Below are 13,758 nucleotides of genomic sequence, written 5' to 3'. Positions count from 1 at the left end.
AATGATTGAAAGGAATCATATATATAAACAGCCATAACTGGGACTTTCCTGCTGGCCCAGTGGAGAAGACTCCACACTCCCAAAGTATGGGGCCTGGGTTCAATCCCTGACCAAGGAAGTGGATCACACATGTCACAACTAATAGCTCACATGCCACAACTAAAGATCCTAACTTCAGCAACTGAAGAGCCAGCATGGTGCAAGTATGACACGGGGAAGCCAAATAAGTGTATAAATATTTTCTTAAAAAAGCCCAAATGATAAGCCTTTGTATATCTCAACCACATTTTCTTATCCATTCAACTCCTGATGGCTCAAAGTTTTTTCTACATCTCAGATATTGTGAATGATGCTGTAATGTACATGACAGGACAAATATCCCTTTGAGATTGTGATTTGAAGTTTTTGGAATACATACCCAGAATTGGGATTGCTGAATCAAGGAGGAATTCTCTTTTTCAGTTTTTTTAGGAATCTCCATTTTGTTCTCCAGTACCTACACCATTTTACATGCCCACCAACAGTGTACAGGGTTCCACATCCTCATCAACACTTGTTATCTTTTGTTTTCTGATAATGACCATCCTAATGGATGTGAGATGGTATCTTATTGTCATTTGATTTCCATTTTCCTGTTGATTAGTGAGGGACAAACTATCATTATCTGAAGTTTACAGAACAGGAAACTAATGTCCAGAAATGAAATTATGAAAGTCATATGACTGATAGGTATCAGAGATGGGATCTGAACCCAGGCAGAAAATCTCTAGGATGTACACACCTGGCGAGTACAACGCACTGTCTTTCCTGTGCTTAGCAAACCTGCGATCATGCTGTTTTCTATTCTGTTCTTTTCTCTTAATGTCATATTGGAACAATTCTCCTCATATTAAATATTCTAAAACACAATTTGAAGGTGGTAGTTTGCAAAATGGCCTATCTATGCTGTGGAGACTTTATGTATTAAATGGAAAATCTGGGACAACCCACTAAGTTCCTTGGGGTGTCCCATATTTTCCATTTTTTAAGAGACACTGATGACTCTATCCTTGCTTATGTATGTCTTTGTGTGTTTCTTATCATCGCTTTATCATAAATCTTAGTAGCAAAATTTCTGAGACAAACACCATACATATTTTAGGAAGGATTCATCTCCAGAAAGATTGTACCAACTTACACTCTGTCAAAAAGTGTCATGATCTATGTTTGTCCTGTTTTTTTTGTTTGTTTGTTTGTTTGTTTTTTGTTTTTGTTTGTTTGTTTTTTTTTCCTGTGTTTTCTCTCAGTGGTGGCTATATATGTCTCTGGTCTGCAATGGGTAAAAGATAAAAGTGGAAGGTGGGGGAAGATTGTTGCTTTGAATATCAGACTTTGGGACTTCCCTGGTGGTCCAGTAGTTAAGAATCCTCTCTTCAAATGCAGTGGAAGTGGTTAAATAAGATTCCACATAGTGCGTGGTGCGTGAATAAAAAAAAAATGATGAAGATGAGAATGTATCCTCATGTTGGGAGCACAGGCTACAAATATAGAGTCTCAGGAACAGTGGACTCATTTACAGACACAGCTCCAGCCTCTGCCCTAGGCTCATGGAGGGAAGTTAACTCAGACTTTTGCTGGTTGATATTATGGCAGTTATCCATGCTGACACCATATGCCTCCCCAGAGAGATGCAGCAGTGTGTTCTAGTGGTAACATCTATGAATTCATCCATTCAATTATTCAATGTGTATTTATTGAGGGGCCAGAAATTTGGAGGAGACTTCCTTCATCTCTTTCAGGGGGTCATGCCCTTCAGGGGTTCATGGGGAGACAGTGAAATGGCATATGTAATTAACCAGATCTATTACTCCTACTCTTATTGGTGGTTTCTCACCAACAGAGAGACTTTGCTTATTGTTCCATGAAGAGCACTTGCAAAGTCAGTTTGAGAAACTGTTCACATGAGTCTGCATTAAGCCCACATCATGATATTTACTATTAAATAAAATACCACTTCTACTCTCACCTTTCCTCCCTTTTTCAGCTCTTCAGCTGGTCATCCTTCACTCTTCTCAAGCTTATCATAATCCAATGCCATCCCAAAGGGTCAAGGCACATGCAACCAAGGATAAAAGAAAGATCTGCACACACATGTTAAATGCAGGCTTAGTGTAGGGTTGTGTTTCAAGATGGGGTGACAAGAATGAAGTCAATGCCCCCCTCACTCTAACCCAGGCTTTCCCTGGCTTACTGAATTGGAAGGCCATCACTCCTCTGGCCTCCTACAAATACCTCTCTTTTTTCTACATCTGGCTCTCCCCATTGGGGTCTGTATCTTTATCTCCATGAACAGGCGGTGCGTTCCTAAACCAACCCTCTAACCCTGAGGTCCACCACAGCACATGACACGTAGTAGGTGTTCAGTCCATTTGTTCTAAATGAAAAGATGAGGATGGAAGGGAGACATTCCTGTCACTGATGTTGGTCTTGCCTGAGTAAAGGCCCATACTATGCATTGTGTTGGGGTGTGTTTTCCACCTTATTTACTCTTTCCTACTCCTTCTCTCATCTGCATCTCCCTCCATCTCTGACCCTTGCTGTGCATAGCCTGGGCCTCTGCATATGGTCTCCAGGGCGGAAGAAGTGATGCTACTACTACAAATCTGTGAAAACATGTCAGCTTGATCCAAGTGATTTGTAGCTCTTCCCCTAGAGTATGCTCAGAAAAGCTAAAGGCTTTGTGCACCCTGGGTCACCCTTTACATAAGTGGCATCCTCTGAATAGCATTGGAGGCCAAGGGAAGGGGCATCCCAGGCCCTGGAAGTGTGTGGCTGGCTCAGATATTCACATGACCTGTCATTTGGGAAGTGGGATTGGAAAGGACACTGCAGATGTGTGTGGTAGAGAGCCAGTGTTTGGTGTGTGGGGACAAGTGGAACTATTTCAGATTGAAGGGTCTCACATAGAAACTCCCTGGAGGAGAATGACACTGACAAAGTTCCTCTGAGTGGGGAAGAATAGAATCTATTTTTTTACCCCTATTTATCCCTATGAGTGAGGAGGTGGTAGAATTGGTTGTGCCATCACCATTTCTTCCATGGTGTAACACATTCCCCTGCCACTTCATTTGGGTTTGCCTCTCCCCAGCTCCAGTCTCTTGATGCCAGAGGAAACTGTCAATAACATTTGGCATGGAAAAGTAACCATGTGAAGCCAATCATAATACTCCATGCCCCTGGCCAGAATGGTATGTCTAGGGCTGGACACGTGATCCAAGTTGGTTCAATCACAGCCCTCCGTGGTACTCTGAAATTTTCTGAGCTTCTTTCCTTATGGGTTAGGCCCCTTGGGAATATATGTATTGAAGCTTGGAGGAAGAAAGCTGTCAGGCTAAGAGAATCAAAGATGAGAGAAGGAAAAATGGGGCAAGAGAAAGAGTGAGCTGATGGCTTCTGATTTATTGGGTCCATTCACTGAGATATGTGGATCTGCTCTGGTGTTTGTATCCCAGATCCCCAGTATCCTTCTAATAAGTCTCGCCTTTACTTGAAGCCAGTTGGAGTTGGGCTCCTCTCCCTAGTGGTTCACACAAAGTTCTATATCCTGCCAGATTATGAAGCATCTCCCCAAACCAAAGTGGGGCAACCACTCATATAGCATCACTGGGAATTGAATCCTTTATTCTTTACTGAGAATAGGGCTTTACAGAGCCCCAAACACAGTCCACCACCATCCCTGGGCAGGAGTGCCCTGTGTGTGAGTGAGTGTGGTCTTGGAGTGGGCCTTATTGATTCTTGATGCAGACCCAGCATTTACACTGCGGGAGCCAGGCCAATCCTGTTGTTTCCCCGATCATAAACTGAGAAATACAGCTTCAGGAAGACGTGACCCAGGACCCAAGTCTCCACCTTGTTTGAGTGGTGATTGTCCCCTCGAAAGTTGCTGAGGCAGCGGCCCTGGGGATTCTGCGGGAGACAGTAATACACCCTAGTCAGCCTTAGCCTTTACCTGCCACACCCCTCGTTATCCAGAGGCAGCAACTTCTAAGTTTTATATCCCTTCTTTAATAAGAACATAGTAGCTCTCTTAGAAGCTGAGGAGGTTTTGTGCCCATCCAAGAACAAGAACAGCCAAGACATGTGGTTTCCCTGAAGGAGGGGTGTAGGAGAGGGAAGTATTGGTGTTTGAGATTAGCAGATGCAAGCTACTATATAGAGGGTGGATAAACAATAAGGATCTCCTGTATAACACAGGGAAATATATTCAATATCCTGTGACAAACCATAATGGAAATGAATAGGCAAATGAATATATATCTATATAATTATATCCATCTCTCTCTCTCTCTCTCTCTCTCTCTCTCTCTCTATATATATATATATATATATATATATATATATATCTCTGAGTCAATTTGCTGTACAGCAGAAGGTAACTTAACATTGTAAATCAAATATAGTTCAATACAATCCAGAAAAAGAAAAAAAAAAAAAAAAACAAGAATTGCTCCAAGTTCTCCTATTCCTTTCTTTCTGACCAACGCTCTCTGTTTTCTCTGCAGAGAATGCCTTTTCTTCTACCTCTTTCCCACACCTTTTCTTTAAAACTGCTCTGCCTCCCCCCATAAGATTTCCTGGACCCACACTCACACTCCCTGGCCACTCCAGGTTGGTTTGAGTAACTTATCCTGGTGCTCCCCTTGTCTGTAGCCCTCATTACCCCTAATCTGGCTGCTGCACTACTTGGCACAACCCCCGAAGGTACTATCTGCATGGTGTCCAGTGTAGGTTTGCCTCAACCCAAGCAGGCCTCCTAATGTCTGCTTGAGACTGGGGGATTCAAATTACTGAAATTCCCTGTCTTCCTCAAAGCCTTCTTTGAGCCCATCAGCTTTCTGTGAACTCCCACAGGAGCTGACATTAATCCTCAACCATTTGCTGGGGCTGTTGCAGTCACTGGGCATCGTTTACTCACATGTGAGCATCCAACATCCCCACAGAAGTCTCTGGTTGCCCAACTCACAGAGGTGAACTAGAGCTTAGCAAGCAGAATTCCCACCTGAGGACTAGAGGAAGCATGTAATTGATCATGCACCAGGACACTGTGTAGATGGGAAGGGAGACTGTTAATCACTATGGTAGGAAAACACACTGAGACTGTCCCCTGCCAAACCCACATGTCACTGGGTCTATTTGAGGGATTGTTGATCCAACTTTCCGTGTTCATCCATCTGAGTGCTATGGTGGAACTTAAGCTCTTTGAGGGTGAAGGCCCTTAGTGTTCCTCTGTCCTTGTGTCTCACACCATGCCAGCATGGGGTGGTGTCTCCATTTAATCCAGGATGATCGATGTTCCAGACTGCCCTCTACTCTCAAGTGGTTAGTTTTATGGGAGTCACTGGTCCAACCACAGGGGCTCAGCAGCATCCACAGGCATGTGACTTGGCCTGCAATGGGTCACATCCTCCCAGAAGCAGCCCAAGGGTTCCTGCCAGTCCCAGATTTTAGAACCAGACCCCAGGGTTGGCCCCTCACCTTCCAGATGTAGGCTTGAGCGGGCACTGGATATTCATTGCCACTGATGTCGAAGATGAAGGGAGGCAGTTGAGTGATAGAACTACATGGAACCTCGTACTGTTAGGAAAAGTGGAGAGAGGTTGGCCCAGCTGATCCCTGGTGTGTGGAGAGCCCCAGAGTGACCCTGAGTCATGTCCCTTCACCTCTCGACCCGAAGGTGTAGCGTTGATGAACTTCTGGATGGTGGTGACCAGTCTAGTTGGGCCAAGCAGCAACGGGGTCCCAGTATCCAGAAAGGCCTGGCAGCCGTTGAAACAACCAACAGCCACCCCATTCATGGTGATGCTGAGAGACAGTGGGACAAAGTGGGCACCAGGATTACTCTGAAATCTCCCATCATGACTGCCTCCCCTCTCTGAAGGTCTCCAGAGTAATCCTTCAGCTCCTGCCCTGGCTCTGTTTTCCTATGCTCTGGTCATGTAATCTTCTTTGACTTCCTTTCAGTTCTTGAATGCACCAGGCTCTCTTGTGTCTCAGGGCCTTGGCATGTGCTGGTCGCCCTTCCTAAAAGACCCTCCTCCCTTTTGCCTAGCTAATTTATCTTCCTCTTCCATGTTCCAGCTTAAATGTCACCTTTTCAGGGAAGTCTTCCCCCAGATTAGATCAGGCTCCTTTCTTGGTCACTCTGTATGGACTCTACGTCTTTTGTAGTGTGAGCAAAATTGGTAATTCATTATGTATGTGACTTATTTCATGTATATCTGCCTTACTACAGGTGAGGGCAATTTGGATCCACAGAGCCTCCTTCAAGTGCCCAGCACACAGTGGATGCACAGTGCATGTTTGTGGAGTGAATGAATGAATGAATGAGTGAAGAAATGAATGAGGAATAAACAGAGACCTCTGTCTGATGCCTGAACAATAATATGTCAACCCACACAGTGAAGACGAATCTTCTCTGGGGCAACGGATGCTCATAGTGTTGAGGAGGGAAAAAAGGCTGCCCTGGGAGAGGCTGGTTTCCAGCACTGCCTTCTCACCTGGCTCAGACACACAGACAATCAGCCAGGTGATGCCCAAGTTAGCCCAGGGATCCTCCAAAGGACACAAAAGCTTCTGTCTGAGGGTGTCACACAGAATCCCATTGTTTATTGCCCCTTGTTCTCAGGCCACTCCTGGATCCCAGCTTCCTGATTCTCTCTGTCACAGCCCCTGCCCCACTGTGTGCCCAGGACATATAAGTTGGTGTCAATGGGAAGAGGGATTGTCTTTTTGTATGAGTTGCTTTACGTCTCAAGAGTGTAGCCAACCTCTCTCCATTGCTGGAAAGCTTCTCCCTAAGGAGGCCAGTTTTCCAATTTTGTCCAGGACTTTCCCTCTTTTTATTTTTATTTATTTTTTTATTTTTTTTGGCGCACGGGCTTAGTTGCTCCGTGGCATGTGGGATCTTCCTGGAGCAGGGATCGAACCCGTGTCCTCTGCATTGGCAGGCGGATTCTCAACCACTGCGCCACCTAGGAAGCCCCCTCTTTTTAAACAAGCAGTTTTGTGTAACATAAATTCCCTCTGTTCTGGGTAGCCCTGGACAGTTGGTCATCTTATGACAACCCTGTTTATGCTGGTGAATTTATCCCTGATCCTCTTTTCCTCACTCTTTAGGGTCTTCAAACCATGCCACTTGCCTCAAAGTGCAGCGGGTACAGGCATCATCTGGTTGCACACACCTCTCAGGAACCTGTTCAAGATACTGGTCATGGACCTAGGTGGGAGATCTGGGGAGATATGAGCCCATGGGTCTTGTGGGTATCTGTGTGTTTGCATGCCTATTTGTCTCTGTCTGTGTTGATGTGTGTGTTTGTATGTGTCTCTGTGTTCCTGTGCATGTTGATAGGTGTGCCAATGTGTGTGTTTATATGTGTCTCTGTGTTTATATATGTCTTTGTGGATGTAGCCTAATGGTCTGTGCGTGACTGTGTGTCTATGTGTGCATTTGTGTGTGTCTGCATGTGCCCCTTTGCACATGAGAGTATAATTTGTGGTGACCTCAGAGGGAGAAGCTTACCGGTTCATGGCTATCTGCCAGAAGTGGGTTTTGGACACTGGTATCCACTTGAGTTGCCCTCTGTGGTAGCTGTGGTCCACCCCTCCAAACATCACCACACTGTCATTGTCCTTCTGGCTGAGGAGAGAAGGAAGAGTGAGGGCTCCTTGTCAGAGACTATTGCCACTCACTATCTGAGGGCTGTGCTTATCCAACCATCGGAGGCACTACTATGGTGCCCATTTTACAGATGTGGATATTAAGGCACAGAGGGATTGACTACACCACCATGGCAGGTCACCCACTAATGAGTGGCACAGAAGAGGTTCAAAGCTTGACATCCTGGTTGGGCTCCAACTACTGACCCTTCTGAAGAGAGCCTGGTCCTCACCAGCAACCAGAATGCTCAGAGATATCCACAGAGGACATTGTGCTGGAGGGATCTGGCATCCCATTTGTGCGTCCTGTCATTTTTCAGAAAACCAAGGCTGGAAGGCAGTAAGGGCATGGGTTCAGGCTAACTCAGGGTTGGCTTCACAGGCCTTGACCTGTGCCATCCATGGGGCCCCACTCCTTTGCTATTCCTGTCTTAAAATCCCTAATGCTTTTTGAACAGGATGTCCCACATTTTCATTTTACACTGGCTTCTTTCAATTGTGTAGCTGGTCCTGGGCTCCTGGTTAACTGTTAGTGAAGAACTAAACATTCCCACCATTTTCCTCTCCTTCCTTCCATATCAAATTCATGAGCAAATCCTGTTGCTTTTCCCTCCAACTTGTATCCTGACACTTTTCATTGTTCCCCTTCTTGTCTTCCCATTGTGCACTAAGCCACTGCCCTTGAGCCCATGAGCATTGCTGTGTTACAATAAAACTTTATTTAGAGAAACCAGTGGGGGACAAGATGTGACCCTGGGGCCATAGTTATGCTGGGCTAGACAGTCTCTCAAGAAACTTCTGGATCATATAGTCTATAATTTTTCATGCAACTGAGAGGATCTTACATCTGATTTAGAGAGAGGGCTTGTTCAACTCAGACTTACTTGCTCAAGTAGAAGGCAAATACAGGCTGAGAAATGACGCCTTGTGTCTTCAGGTTGTCGAAGACGGGGGTGGTACCTTCAAGGGCAAGGCTGGGATAGGCCAGGCCCAGGATGCCATCAAAGGGTGCAACTTCAAACCCAATCTGCCTCTTGCTCAGGCCAAATACCTGGCCCAGGTTGACAAGGTTCCCAATCTGTGGGAGAGGAGAGGGTTCTCATGTAAAGGTTTGGGATGTGGGGTTGGGACTGGACTGGGGTGGAGATGCCATGATGCCTGTGGAGAAGACCTGAGCCCAGGCTGTGCCCTGAGTGGACCTCAGATGGTTAGACCAAACTGGCACAGGAATTCAGGTTTTATTTTTTTCAAGATTGTGGATTTTAACGAACACCTAATCCTCCTGCACACACCAGCAGAAGTGAGTAAAATTGGACTCATGTCTTTTGTACAGGTGGGGAAACTGAGACTCAGGACAGGACCAAATTGTTCCCACTTGAGGACAAAATGAATGGAGAGCAGGGTAGTCTTGTTTTTGGTATCACTGTGATAAGATGGCAGAAATTGACTGAATACATTGCAGTGCATTGTGCATTCTGCACCTGCCCAGGAACAAAGAAACCCAATATACAGTGTTGCTACCAGACGTCTTATGAAAATTCAGCCTGGGAAACATGTTTTGGGGGATATGTGTGCCTTAGAGACAGAGAGACAGAGACAGAGAGACAGAGACAGAGAGTATTCAGACCATTTAGGGGAGGCAGGCCATAGATTTTCTTAGACTCTCAAAAGCCCCAAGAGTGAGAACCCTTTAATCAGGCCACTTCCATATCTGTGGTTGCCTGCTTTCCCTTTCCAGATGCTTGAAGCCCTGGGGTGCCTCCTGGAGCCCAATATCACCTTCATTCTCTCACCAAATATTCCATGCCTGCATGAATCCTGAATGGCCAGCCCAATTCCACAGCTTACCACATGCCTGAACTTTACAAGGCCCTGGCTCTGTGCACCTGAGTTCCCTCTTCTGTGTAATGGAGCTAATCATAGTACTTGCTATGTGGAGTTGTTGCAGGATTAAGCATATTATTACCATGCAAGTGTCTGCCACAATCTGAGAATAGAAAAGTGGGAGCTTCCCCCTCCCTGCTCCCTTTCCCAGCAAAATGAACCTTGAGCTGTTAATGGGCAAAGAAGCTGCAAATTCACACCCCAAGCTACTCTCAGGTTTAGCAATTCTTGGAGTTTGAGAGTCAGCAGGGATGCTGTCTCCCCAGGGACAAATTTTGCAGAGTAAGTGTGAACCACTAAGGGACTTTGGGAAATACAGGCCCTCCCACATGGTCCTGCATGTATTCTGGAAGCAGTGGTCACTCCAAGGGCCAGTCCTGACTCAGCTTCTTTTTTCCAGTTACCCGAACGGTGTCATAGCCAAGAGATCCAACAATCGTCCCAGAGCCATATTTGAATTCGAAGACCTTGCATGTGTGCTGGAAGGTAGTGGATAAGTGAGGGTTGAAGAGCCTGCTTGCACCTGCAGACACAATAGATGAGTGTCCCTCAGGTGCCAAGGGAGGGTGGGTAGGAGAGTGAATATTAGATGTGTGAGGGTGGGGGAGCAGGTCAGGTACTCACGGCAGATGGGACTGGAACAGTAGATTGAGGGCACCCACAAGTCAGATGAGCCGGTGTCAAAGATGACTGTGAACTCTTGAGGGGGTGTTCCAATGGTAATGTTTCCAAAGTAGACCAGCTATGGGGGCCAGGGAGGGGTCATTAGGGCAGGCCTGGCTGCCCTGGCAACCCTTGATTCCCAGACGTCTACACTTCCAGGTGTCCCATATCGCCTGAAATCACTTTCCAAACATCTTCCTTCACAGTTTCTGCTCCAACTGGTGCCTGAATTTCATTTATTTTTTCAATGTGTGATCTTATTTCCTTGACCAGGGATTGAACTTGCATCACTGCAGTATTAGCACAGAGTCTTAACCACTGGGCCTCCAGGGAAGTCTGGGTATCTTCAATTGGTAAGATCTCCAGTCTCCCAATCAAGGCCCAGCCTGAGTGTGTCCTTCTCCAGGTGGCTCTCTTAGGTCACCCAGGGCACTTCCTCTAAACTCAGACCATGTCCTATCAACACTACACAGTTGGACTTTTATTGGATATGTGTTTACTCTTTGCCTTTCCCTCAGCCTGGCCTATGCATTCTTCAAGGAGACACGAGACCTTTTTTTATAATCAATAACAATGACCATAGTGTTAGATTTTTGTGGTGTCACAGGCCATAGGGCTCAGTAATTTTTTTATGGGATCCTTCTTGAATCTGTGGAAGTTGTCCTTTCTCTGCCTGAGGTTTCAAACTTGATGTGCAGTAGGCTTTATCTTTTGATCAGACATGGCTTACCTTTCACCTGTAGCTCTGTGGCTCACTTAGTTCAGAAATAACACCTCCTTCAAACTAATGACATATCTCTGGCACAGAAATGGGTGTTTACCTTCCATCTGGTCATTGCTAGGCCCAGTAACCACAGACCAAGAACCAAGGATGACAGCACCTCCTCCTCTGGGTGTGAGGTCCCAGTTCCCCATTGTGTCTGCTTCCTGCAAGAGCCCCAGCCCCAATATCCAGCCTGGTACCTCTAAGTGAACTCCAGTGCTAGGTCAAAGGATCATGGGGAGCTTTGGAGTGCCATCCTCCCAACACACTCACAGCCATGGCATTCCTCAGGGGTAGAAGAGTAAATTGGGGGTCATCAGTGACATTCTGGGACTGTACATCTGTGTTCTCCTCCAGGAAATATGTCACCAGGTTTTTCTCCATGAGGGTTTCTCGCAAGGTCTTGATCTTCATTAAGGGGATTCTTTCACCAAGCATTGGGAAAAGGAAACAAAGAAGGGGCTGCGATGACTTGTTCATGTTATTGTATGACTGTCATACAATGAATTGTAATGGTCCTGTGTATTTACCCAGCATTTTTATGATTATCTTGTTATTATCAAGATGCACTGTAAAGAGTAGGGCTCAGACCTCAATTTCAATACAGGTTCCATTTTGTAATCTTGAGTTAAGTCAAATGTGCATTTGGAGTCTCAGTTTCCCCATCAGTAAAAAGGTGGAATATAATAACCCCCATCCCTCATACAAAATGTTGTGGTTATTAAGTGAGGTGATGGATATAATGAACCTGATATGTAGGAAGTCTCAACAATAAGTTATTACCATTGCTATTGCCATCCCACTGTATCATTTTCAGAGATGCTCTGGGAAAGAGGTAGAAAGGGGATCATAAAAACCTTTTACAGGGCAGTAAATGGAAATGCAAGGAGTTTGTGACTTGGCTGTAGTCACCCTGCTTGTTACAGGTAAACCAACCTAGAAGTAGCCTTCCTTATCTTTCTCCAGGGCACAAGCAGAAGAGAGGTGTGAGAGATGTCAGTAGATGCTGTCTAAATAAGGAAATGAAGAGGCTAGAGAAGCAAAGACTCATAAGAGGAAGAAAAAACTCAGAAATTTCTGCACACAAATCCAAAGAGATTGAGAGATAAAGAGAGAGATACAGAGATGAAGAACAGACACATTCACACAGAAACAGAGAGAGAACAGAGAGAAGACCTAGAAGTAAACACAGGAGAAGTGCTCTTCTGTTGGACCACATTTACAGTTACAGGTGCTGTGCAATGAACAATTCCAAGGACTGTCATTTTTACATAGGTCATGATGTGACTACACCCCCAGAGTTGTGCAACCCTGCAGACCAACCCCAAACCCTTGGGCCCCTCAGTGCCCACAGCAAAGTACTCATCAATAAGTGTGAGATGAAATTGAAGACTGTCAGGGAATGATTATATTTCCTTCTTACTCTGATGGGTGGAAGAAAAAGAGGACAAGAAAAACAACAAAAAGGGAGATGACACCACTTAGTATACCCGTACTTACCTGACTAAGCACTCTAAGAAGACCACCAGGCCGAGGATCCAAAGCCACTTCATGTTTCTTTCCCGGCTGCAATTACTCAGGAAAGAGCATGCAGTGGTGGCCAAGAGCTCCTAGTATATATACTCAGACCTGCCCTAATTGCCCCCTTGTCCACCAATGGATATGATAAGAAATATGAACCTGTTGATAAAATCTTTACTACCATTGGTGTCCTAGGGTTGTGCAAGTAGAAAATTCCCAGAATACAGGGGTTTCTATTGTAAACTCTTCCTTGGGGCTTTGCCTGAAAACTAAACTGAAAGGCATGGACTAACAAAGAGTAGGAAGACCTTTGCCAACTTGAAGATAAGACATTGGTAGTAACAGGATAAAAGTAAATGCTAAGGACCATGCATGGCATTTGTGATTTCATGTGGTCTTCCAGCAAATTCATAAGATGGGCATTGCTCTCCTCAGTTTGACAGAAGATACTAGAAGAAAAGAGGTCAAATGGCAAAGTGAAGACATGAGGGGCCCAGTGGCATATGAGTGAGTTGCTTTAGGTAGTGGGACAGATGGCATAGATCAGGGGCGCTGATGATACCAATCTGCATCAAAACTCTAGGCTAGAGTAGTATTACAATTGCAGGATTTCACTATTGGTAGAAATGTGATGCATGCATCCACAAGATATTTCATATCATCCGACAAATATTTGCGGAGCACCCTGGGTGCTGGGATCTGACTTAGATACTGGAATATTAAAGTAGAGTAAGACACAGGTGGTCCTTATCTTCAGGGAGATAACAGTCTAGGGAAGTTCTCACAAATTTATGGCTCAAGAGGCAAGAGAAATGAATGAAAGCACTGGGTGGGCATCATTGACACGGGGCAGGCAGCACATGCTCTGCCAGCTGGGACAGCCTTTGTTTAGCTCCACCCAGCAACTGCCAAGCTGGAAGGTAGCCTGGATTGCCATGTTTTCAAGATAAGTCAGAAATCTGGATATTTATGTAAAATTCCCTGATTTTGAATGTTAGCCTGTATTTTTCCTTTCTTTCTCCCATAACATAGTGTCAACCAAACCTCAGACAAGTGTGTGCTGGATTCAGCCTGCTGGCTGTGCAGGCTTTTATTTCTGCCCTACAGGTGGGAGTAGAGAGGAGACAGAGACAGGTTCCTATTCATGTTGGTGGAATGAATAACAGACTGAATGCATCTTAAGCATGTTAATTTCCCTTCCATTTGTAAAGAAAAATCACCAGGGTCATATA

At 45.3% G+C, this 13,758-nt stretch overlaps 1 protein-coding gene across 1 annotated transcript; it reads right to left on the bottom strand.

Moving 5' to 3' along the window:
- Positions 1-3,792: 3,792 nt before the first annotated feature.
- On the bottom strand, positions 3,793-12,558 carry LOC130848998 (pregnancy-associated glycoprotein 2-like). Its single transcript, XM_057727505.1, has 9 exons — positions 12,506-12,558; positions 11,279-11,429; positions 10,204-10,321; positions 9,984-10,102; positions 8,580-8,773; positions 7,559-7,675; positions 5,700-5,841; positions 5,515-5,613; positions 3,793-3,945 (listed from the first exon to the last, which is right to left on the bottom strand). Exons 1-9 carry the CDS (start codon positions 12,556-12,558, stop codon positions 3,793-3,795), a joined length of 1,146 nt encoding a protein of 381 aa, XP_057583488.1.
- Positions 12,559-13,758: the final 1,200 nt, after the last annotated feature.

Source organism: Hippopotamus amphibius, chromosome 3, assembly GCF_030028045.1.
Source record: "Hippopotamus amphibius kiboko isolate mHipAmp2 chromosome 3, mHipAmp2.hap2, whole genome shotgun sequence".
In the NCBI taxonomy this organism is placed as follows: Eukaryota; Metazoa; Chordata; class Mammalia; order Artiodactyla; family Hippopotamidae; genus Hippopotamus; species Hippopotamus amphibius.
Note: the sequence above shows the minus strand (reverse complement) of the source record. Positions and strands in the feature narration are given on the sequence as shown.